We start from the raw sequence: 10,147 nt of genomic DNA on the forward strand, positions 1-10,147 counted from the left end.
CTTTGTGTGATGTTCTTGTTGGAATGTGTTCACAAACATTTTAATGGATTTTTAGATCCGTTTTAGTTTGTAATGTGTTAATTCAAAAATATTTTCTAAGGGAAACATGGTAACATTAAGACTCAATTGGCAGATGTAAGATGTCTAAAACATCCGGTATCATACATATATAAGTGGTACATAGAGTTGTACATTATTAATGTCATATACATTTCTTAAAAACAAACCGTATGTCAATAGAAGCTATTATATTTGTATATTTACTGATATTATTATAAATCGTATTCATGCCGGGCATAAATAAATGTCATTCATATAATAAGATCTGAACCGTTGGTCTGATCGATAACGGTGCTCTGTGCCTTTAAGACGCCGCTGCTCAGGGTGGACCCAGCGTCTGCGTTTGACGCTCAGGAAGTGGACGAAACCATCAAAGATTCCCGCAGATTCTGTATCGATTGTCCCAATGTTACAAACGTGTTAACACTGACCTAAACATTTGTCTAAATACTTTTTTTTGGTGGTATATTGGAGACGATAATGCTGGATGGTTGCACTCATGAAATTCACCAGAGATATATGCAGGCTGTTGGGACTCGGGAGCGGTAAGAAACGTCCCACTTTTCCGAAACTTTCTAAAAACTCAACCACAAGTTAAATTGATCCCGTCTGCGACAATAAGGCGCGTGTGACAATCACATCGTGGATTGGATCGAACACGCGGTTCGATCCAATTAAGCAGTTTATTTATGATAGTGTTGTGCGGTTGTCTCTTGTCGGTGAGTTCAAACTAAGTTCTCGGTCGAACAATGAAAGTTACCCTCTTGCCAGCTACACCCTTGCTTGCACCACCTCCCAAGTTTGCGCAGTCCGTGCCATAAAGTTTGTCCAATAACTTATTTAAAACACACTTCGACATACTTTTACATTCACGACGACGGTAATGACGTAACTTACAATGATAAAGTATGCTGTACATAGGAGTTGAGGCTCAAACTAATGTACAGACAGACGAGTAGCGCATTCCCCGGTGCATGTTGGGTCTGATAACGATGCCTCGCATAGGGGGCAGCGGCAGCGCTGGAGCCCACAACCTGCGCAGTGATACGTGTACTGTAGTTATATTAGCGTCACGTTGTATCTGTAAACATGTCATGTGCCCGCACGTTGTTCCTCTTAAAGTGTGCTAGCTGTGTAGGCTAGTCCACTGTGGCTCGCTGCTAACCAGGGGCGGCTCAGCATCCACTGGTGTTCCATTCATGATGACATGCTCATATCACCCTTGAAATGTGCATCTGGATCTTCAGATGTCACATTTCAGATTGTTCTAATTGTTCTGACTAACCCTGAATCTGTTGGTGGTTCTTTGCAATGAGGCGCTGTTATGTCTCAAGCTGTCCATGGTAACTTTGTAAAGATGCATGCACTTCATTGCTGATTCACCGAGGCTGTTACTAGCTCAGTTCATCATTTTTAAAATCACCCAAGACCAGACTTGTGATGTAGTCAAGACTGTTGTTAATGATATAGTCATGTTCCCCTTATCTGTCTCCTTTCTCAGGAATGCTGAGTAGAGATTGATTAAAGCTCCAGTCCACGATGATGCTGTTATTTTACATTCCTGTTGAACAGAGCTCACCTTTCAACCCAACAATAATTTAAGCAATCTCCTTGAAGGGGAAGAACAAAGACCCTCTTTTTGCTTTTGTCCATTGATCTTGGATCATGCATTTATTAGGAGGACGTTCCATTATAGTGAGGATTTAACAAAACGCAGGATTCAGTTAATGAAATGGTGGACTAACTCTCTACTAAAGCTAATGAGACTTGCTTTAGACAGTCTTTTGATTTGTTGCAGTTGTTGGCACTGTTTAACATGTGCCAGAGCACAACATAATAAAATATGGAGAGAATGAGGAAGTCAAGTGGTTGCTTGGTTTATTTTGCACTTATGAAATGTAGTATGCTTATTAAAGAGCTTCCCTTCTCATAACATGAGTCACAGACCAAGAATGACTTTGTTACTCCTAAGCAAATGGGAATCTGACCCCACATAGAACCCTGCAGGGTCCAGTGTTTTGCTTCCTCTTGTCTTTACATTCATCTGCTCTCATTGGGCCAATATCAGCTCATGGGTTCTGGTTTGATCTGATCTATGCCCCCAAAGCACACACACACACATTCACACACGTTCAACATTCAAGGAAGTGTTGTTCCTCGTATTTCAACCAAGTTACAGAGAAAAGATACCATGTTCCCAACAGCTGTGCCTGCGCTTTGAGCACGTTGCAGTGGAAATTTCTTAAGACCAACTCGAATCAACAACTCTGTGTGCATTCTTTTCTCATGTTTACATTTCCTTACATTACCTCACTTTCCTGTCGCCACCCATTGTCATTTGGAGTTATTCCTTTGGTTATCAAAAGTTATTGTGGTTAGACTTGAATGTCATTGAGGTAGAATGACACATGTTTGCCATCCAGATGACCCATTTCTACTGGTTGTCATTGAGGACACATACAAAGTTCATGATGCTTGTAGATGTGCACATCTATGAAATATACAGTCACTTACATCGTGTACAGAGCAACATTATTGCAAAGCTTTCATTGTTATTAGTAAAGTATGTGTAACTGTTTGATAGAGCATAATGTGCAGTTAATATGCTGTGCGGATGTACCTTGCATCATGTTAAGAATAAACATTTACTTGATGAGAACTGAATTTCTGGTTTCTCAATGTAACAAAAATGATAACAGTATAATCCGCTTATTAACAGCTGATGTGCTGTGTGTTTCCCATCAGGCCCGCCAGTCCAGCAGCCGGAGGAGCAGATAGATTGTGGTGCCGCAAACCTTGACCCAAGCGATGATGCCACTTTGTCACAGGTAAACAAATCTTGTCAGACTGACAGGGCACTGTCTGGGCAAGTGTGAAGGTACAATGTTCAATTCTGTCTGTTTGTTCAGGATGCATTAAATGGAGAGGATGATCTGAGTGAAGAGGAGAAGGTCAGAAGAAGGGCAGAGCGACGCAAAGCCAAGAGGAAGGTTAGCACACAAATCCCTATAAAGATCCTACTTGTTTTATTCTTTTAAAGTAACGTCTATTATGCTATCCATGAAGGTTAAAGTTATGCATTTTCTGATGTGTCGAGCACTGCATCTGTTTCAGCGCCGTCGAAAACGTAAAAAGCAGGAGCAGGTTAAGCAAAATGAGAGTGTCGAACGGGTAATAATCACATTATTCCTTCGAGGAATGCACTCTACATTTGCCCTTACTCTGAATAACTGGTTATGTATATGGTCCTACACATTAGGATGATGAAGACGAGGATGGGGGTGCAGAGTCTGAACTGGATGATAGTGAGTCAGAAGCAGAAGTCGGTGCCGAAGAGGAGAAACAAGGAGTGCAGAAAGAGCAGAAAAAGGAGGCAGCTGCCTCTTCCAACTACGTCACCACTCCAGCCATGGCTCCTGCAGGAATCAAAGGACATCAGAAATCCCAAGCCAGATCCACTGAAGAGGTAGAAGAAGTATACTATGCCGACTACTATGCCTGTATGAGTCTTCTACTTCTATAATGTGTAGTTATACAGCATTGATGCTTAAGACTCAGTATGCAGGCTCCAAACGCCCCAGTAGAAAATATCACCAATAATTCCCTTGTCTCTAGTGAATCAGTTGGGGTCGTATGCATGCATGTAGGCCTGGATGGCAAAACTTTCTGTGTCCCACAGGAGCCAGAGTGGGATGTGAGCAGTGCCTTCTTTGCTAATGCTGCTAGCCATATCAAACCCAAAGGATCAAGTCGCAAGTCCAAAGAAAACAAGGAGAACGAGGCCAGGAGAGAGGTGACTGAATGAGATAATATGAGAAGTTAGAGCAAGTATATTAATGACAAAACAAAATAGATGCATAAAACCAAACGCACATCTAAAAGATGTTTCTGCTGTTTGAAATGTACTTGTGCATTCTTTTGTTAGCAGTTCATAGTATTTATGCAAATTATATCTGATTTGAAAGGAAAATCTCAATACTTGAGCACTACACTGTGACCTTTCTTTTTTTTTACAGACAAATGGAACTGACACCATGACCAAGAAAAGCGCATCACTGACAGGTACGAATTGGTCTTTACGTTAACGGGGCACAAAAACAGTCTTTTTAATAGGTTATTCATTGACAAAGAACCATAGCCTGAGGCAAATTATTGATTTCACATTTTATTTGTGCAAGCATCTCAGCATGCAGCCCTGCAGTCAGTTGAGCTCTCAGGCTGCCGACTCACCAGAGAATGATTTACAAGCATATTTTTCTTTTCAACAGAAAAAGGCATAACGCTGGTGCAAGAGGGGCAGTACGCACACGCTGCCAGTATGTTTACCGAAGCTATCAAATGTGATCCAAAGGATTACAGGTGCGTCATGACTATTTTATCACTAAGGAAATGCATACATTTTAGGCACATGTAAGATTTTCCCATTGCAATAAACTGGGTCCTGTAGGTTCTTTGGGAATCGTTCCTATTGCTATTACTGTTTGGAGCAGTATCCTCAGGCCCTGGCGGATGCTGAACGCTCCATTCAGCTGTCCCCAGACTGGCCCAAAGGACACTTTCGCAAGGGTAGCGCTCTCATGGGCATGAAGGTTGGTATTTAGAATATATTCAAAGACATATATACACTTGTGGTGTGATAAGATGAGCCTTTACTAACTCATTGTTTTGGGTCTTTATGTGCATTGTAGCGGTACAGCGAGGCCGAGAAGGCCATGGAGCAGGTGCTAAAATTTGACCCAGACTGTGAGGAGGCTGTCAATGACCTCTTCAACTGCAAAGTGCTGCAGTTAATGGTAAATACACTCAGACAAAGTGGCAAGTTGTTTCCTGTAAGCTTGCGTGGCTGTAAATTAAATTAACCAGAGCTTCCTCTAAACTTTACTATACAATTTAATCCCTTTTTATTTTACGGTCATTACTTTGTTTCTATTCTTTTCTCAGGAGCTTGGTTTTGAAGAAGTGCAGAGTGTCCTACTGCTGGAGAAATGTTCAACTGTGCAGGCAGTTCTGGCATCTTGTTCTGATGCTGCCAGGGGTAAGATCACAAGTACATATTAAAAAGGGCCCTTCTCTGTGACACTGAAGAGGAATGTAAGCAGTAATATGCTCGCCGCTATATGTTAAGATCCTACACTGTAGCTTCGTCAGCAGAGGAAGAAAGGCTGTAGCCTTTCTTCCTCTGCTGACGAAGCTCTTTTTGTTCTGCAGCTGGGAGCCTCGATCCGTCAGTTGTGCAACCAGGGTAGGTGACGATTTGTTTGTCCAATCAAAGCCAAAGGTCAGAAGGGTTTCCACAAATTAACTATTTGAGCTGTGATTTAATTGCTTTCAGTCACATTCTTTCTCTTCGTCTCTCCTACAGAAGCCCTTGCCCATCGCTTTGGGTGGGAAATGTGACCACTGAGTTAACTGAGAAACACCTATGGGAGATTTTTAAATTGTAAGACTCTAGTCCATTACAATACTAACTAACCTAATTCATGACTTGAAATGGGTCTATATAAACACAGCGTCCTATTCCTAACTCAAGATTCAAGATATTTGTATTGTCATATGAACAGTTAACAGTTACTTCGTACAATGAAAATCTTACTTTGCTAGTTCCTCCTTCAACACAGAATTACAATTAAAGGTCCAAAATGTAATTTAAAATACAAAAAAAAGGAGGTTTCAGTTTCACAGTGTATAAAGTGTTGCAGATATGCAATTATGGTTGTGACATGAAGTCACAGTCAATAATTGGAAAGACATTAAGTTATTTGATTTGTATTTTAGGCATGGTGAGATCGAGAGTGTCCGTGTTCTGCACGAGAGATTCTGTGCCTTTGTCAACTTCAAGAATGCGAACATGGCTGCTCGTGCCATGGAGAAAGTAAATGTGAGTACTCATTTGGCCCTCCTCTTTCAATTCTCTGTCTATTTTTAAAGAGTATTCCAATGGACTTCGAGTTGTGTGTATGCTTCCTATCACAGGGTTATTGTATAGAAAACACGCGTTTAGTGGTGCGCTATCCTGACCGCCACACGCAGAAGGTCCTGCCCACCCCTCTGAAGACCTGTGTCCCTGTCTCAGAGCAGGCCGGGGCAGCTGCTGGGTGAGAAGCACTTCAGCCTCACTTTAGAAACTCCCTGTCTCTGAAGTCAAACAATAGGAATGCAGTTTTAATTGTTATCTTCCTCTCTTTCAAGACCACGAAGGCGTGGCCCAGTGAATGGAGACGAGTGTTACTTCTGGAGAACCACCGGCTGCCATTTTGGGGACAAGTGTCGCTACAAACACATTCCTGATCAGAAAAGCAAGGACAGGAAGCCCTGGCAGCCCTGAACTCGGTTAACTCTCTGCCTCAGTAGTGTGCAGGAAACTGGGATGCACAGTGTGCCAAAGGAGCCGGTACTTACTGGACCAGGTTCTCTGAGCTATTGTACATTTACTGTTGCAGAATGGACTGGAATAGTCAAAGGATCAGAGCCAGCACTCAGGCTCTAAGGCAGGGATAGTCACACATGTGCCACAAAGGATTGGGAGCATGAAGATTTTTATTTCAACTTACGCCTTTACTCAACAATGTTGCTCAGTAGTACAACAGAATGACCTGGTGTAGTCCTTGTTTTGAATGAAAACCTTCACATTCGCAGCCTTCCATGGCACATGGTGACCTATTCCAGCTTTAGGGGACACAACCTAACCTCACAGATGTGCAACATAAGGAGGAACTGCTTGGTCCACTATGGGGGTGGGGGTGGCTTGGGGTGGAAAATAATGGCTCTGTCATGTACCGCAGTAATGAAAGGACTCAGTATGGATTTTTTCAGGTTCTTCAGTGATGATCCTGGGGACCTTCCTTCGTTAGAAATTCCATCACAAATCAGTGTTCCTCCCTATTTTCCAATTACAGTAGCTCGACCAATACTTCAACTTGCAGTCTGTGTACCTGATTTTGAACAGTCACGGTTTATCCACGGACCACAACTGCTCAGCAGTCTGCGGTTCAGTCTGGTACTCAATATCCCACTGGTTGTTCCTGTTCCAATATTAACGCATTGTCCGCCAGATCAAAGACTTACCAACAGACAGACCTCCACGGCATTTTAGTTGCTCCCCTGAGTAAATTAGGTTATTTTAGCCAATAAGCTATACAGGCCCAGAGCGATGCCTTTATACTGTGCTACATAGCCTTTGTTAAGATGATCATACATGGGTAAATGGACATAAGACCTACACAGTTGTCTCGAGGATTTAAAATTGTAAGTATTAATGGATGGACTTTGTGTGTGTATATATATATATATATATATATATCACTGTATTTATTGGCTGCCCCTTTGTTGAAAGATGAATAGACCCACACTGCATGCCTGTTCAGTTGTCCTGACAAGTTATGTAGGACTCATTGTCCTTCATAGCCACATTTGTGCGGCATGGAAGAAGTAATAGAAATATCTGACCTGCTTTATGGCTATGCAAAAGGAAAGTGACAACTCTGTGTCAGACATGCACACACCCACTTAATGCCTGTGACATGGATCGAAACAAGTTCATACTACAGGACTGTGCCTTACTTAAAACCATGTTCAGCCATGTGCACACACACATTCATGGCCACATGTGTAACATAATCCACTCACAGAACTTTTTAATCTTAAAAAGCAGTGTTTTTAACCTTTGGGCCTCCATTTCAGTATTTCAGTGAACCAAAGAATGCTTCATCTGATGGCTGCACCATAAAGAGCCTTGTTTTTTAATACGTTTCAACACTAGGCAACAACACCTGGTTTGGGTCCACACTACATTCACTAGTAAACTATGCACAGCATAGTGAGAGTATTTATTTCCTTATTTATGCAGACTTTCTTTTTCATTTTTTAAAATTTTTTTTAACAACATAACTTACACTTACTTGCCTTTTTATTGTTTCGGTAAATCCCCTCTTGGGTTTCTTTCTGGCTTTCAGAGGAAAGCATCATTGAGAGCCATTTGGTGCAAACGCGGTCACATCCTGCACTTCTGCTTTTCTCGTATTAACTTTCCGCTTTGTGGCTAAAACTAAAGGAATTAGACACCAAACCTTATGACTAGTTGTTGAACTTGCTTGTTTCTCTTTTGACTGGTGATGTTAACTGGCAGTGCATTTCGTTTGGCAGACTAATACAATGCCTTGAATGTTACCATAACATGAATATTCGAGAATTGGACATACAAATTCCCTAGGTTTAATTTTAACTATTTGGTATCTTTTTAATATTTTGACCTTGTTTGAAACTTTTTTTTAGGAAAAGCCATTTTTAACTATGGTGTACACGTCGATAACCAGAGCACTGCAACCCTGTTAATCTTCCAAATATTTTGTATTATCGTTACTGCACTGCAAAACGAGTCTTTTATATTTAATAAATGTATTTGAACAACCTATTTCTGAGTCCCTACATGAGTAATGGCACTAACTGGGGAAGAAATGTCTGAGTAATGTAGTTATTTTACTAATGTGTCATAAGCAGGAGTTATCTGGGTATGCATGTGGTTTTCCTGCCTTCCACAAGGTGGCGGTGTTGTACTTGAAAGGTTTGCACTGAAATATGTGATAATTTGTGTTCTCCAGGAACCTAGTTATTCCTCTTAAGTAATTCCTGGTACTCGAAAACCCAGAAGCTATAAATCAAAGCAGGCCTGGCTGGTGTGGGGAGGGATCTGGTACCTCATCACTAGTCGGAGACACCAGCATGGAAGATGCATACGGGACTCTGTAACCCAGACCAGTGCGAGATAGAGACGTCACTAACACTGGAAAATGTGTGGCAAAAGCAACCATTGACAACCACATGAAATTTTGAATTGAGAGTTACTAAAGGCTAATGCATGTGTAGTCCATGCAAGTGAGAGTTCAAAATGCTGCAAAATTAAAGCAGCACTCCACAGATCTTCACATGAAGTTTAGCTGAGAAAATAATTGTGTAATGCCTTCCAAAATGTATAAATAATGCAATAACATAAAGCCTACATTAACAACTATAGGTTTTTGGTTTGAAATAAAATGGGCATTTACAAAGGCGGCTGGGCGGTTGGGTTGCAATTGAGCCTTTAAAGCTTGATTCATTCTAGGAATTAAAATATGGATATTTTGGGCTCTGATGCTTTCACCCCTCTTCTGACTACGACACAAAACAATACTAAATAAATTGGTGCCCTTTTGAAATTATATGCATATATATATATCCTTTAAATAAAAACAATTTAAAAAAGGGAACAATTGATATCTTCTAAGTATTTCCAAAAACAATCATTCAAGTGAGCGTGTGAAGGTATGCACTGCTAACACTCTAAATTGCAACCTCATTTTATATAAAGTTGACGTGATTGAGCACACCGTGGAGGTTCTGGCAAAGACGGCCTCTGATGCTTGAGCCAAGGAGGTCAAGCTCGATGTAGCTTTCTGCACTCTCAGCCCTCTAACCTGTACAACCTCTCCTCTGTACAGTATGGGCCGACATGCTCCAAGGAAAAGTCTTATGAAAGCCTGGGGAGACGGCAGTGGGGGTGAGCATGAGGAGGTGCTGTCGTTTGAAAAGGCACTTGTTTATTGTTGGAGAACATGTATTTATTTCATGCCTCCACAGATTGTGGGTAAGGGCAGAGCCGACTCGGTCGGCGTAATTAGAGAGGTGGAGAGAGAGCGAGAGAGAGGGAGTGAGGGTTTTGCCACAGAGAGCCGCTTCGCTCAGATACTTTTCGCCCTCCGAGGGCCCTGAAGTGCACTCTCACTAGCACACACACTGAGCGTTTAAGTATTGGCACACAGGCAGGGACACCTGTCTGGTCTAGTTTAATTAGTCTGATACGCAACAGTGCATCACAAGTTCTATTGGAGGAATATCACACATAGCAATGAGTTATATTTTTAACCTTTCGTTTTTTATTATTTCTTTTATTTTACATCTGTCTTCCCTCTCGGCCTCGGTGATCCCTCTGATTTGGAGCCGCTAATAGGGGGTCTGCTCTTCCTGTTTGGGTTTACCAGTCAGGGAGGGACCATCATCCTGCCACCCAGTCGCACCATCAGTCGCACACACAAATATCTCAATTACGGCTTCA

General features: G+C 41.7%; 1 protein-coding gene across 1 annotated transcript; it reads left to right on the forward strand.

The window, feature by feature from the left end:
- The first annotated feature begins 398 nt into the window (after positions 1–398).
- On the forward strand, positions 399–8,470 carry zgc:123010 (uncharacterized protein LOC641500 homolog). The gene is made up of 16 exons (XM_034552559.1): positions 399–605; positions 2,806–2,888; positions 2,970–3,050; positions 3,175–3,231; positions 3,320–3,526; positions 3,740–3,853; positions 4,077–4,122; positions 4,329–4,419; positions 4,508–4,649; positions 4,749–4,853; positions 5,002–5,095; positions 5,269–5,302; positions 5,423–5,500; positions 5,836–5,938; positions 6,034–6,155; positions 6,250–8,470. Exons 1-16 carry the CDS (start codon positions 548–550, stop codon positions 6,383–6,385), a joined length of 1,551 nt encoding a protein of 516 aa, XP_034408450.1. The 5' UTR covers positions 399–547; the 3' UTR covers positions 6,386–8,470.
- Positions 8,471–10,147: the final 1,677 nt, after the last annotated feature.

Source organism: Cyclopterus lumpus, chromosome 15, assembly GCF_009769545.1.
Source record: "Cyclopterus lumpus isolate fCycLum1 chromosome 15, fCycLum1.pri, whole genome shotgun sequence".
Lineage (NCBI taxonomy): Eukaryota > Metazoa > Chordata > Actinopteri > Perciformes > Cyclopteridae > Cyclopterus > Cyclopterus lumpus.

What these genes read in the sequence shown, in the direction of transcription:
- zgc:123010 (XM_034552559.1), top strand. Translation starts at nt 548, where the DNA reads ATGGTTGCACTCATGAAATTCACCAGAGATATATGCAGGCTGTTGGGA. An exon ending in AAAATGAGAGTGTCGAACGG is followed by an intron (nt 3,232 to 3,319) that starts GTAATAATCACA and finishes CCTACACATTAG; the next exon opens with GATGATGAAGACGAGGATGG. An exon ending in CAGGCCGGGGCAGCTGCTGG is followed by an intron (nt 6,156 to 6,249) that starts GTGAGAAGCACT and finishes CTCTCTTTCAAG; the next exon opens with ACCACGAAGGCGTGGCCCAG.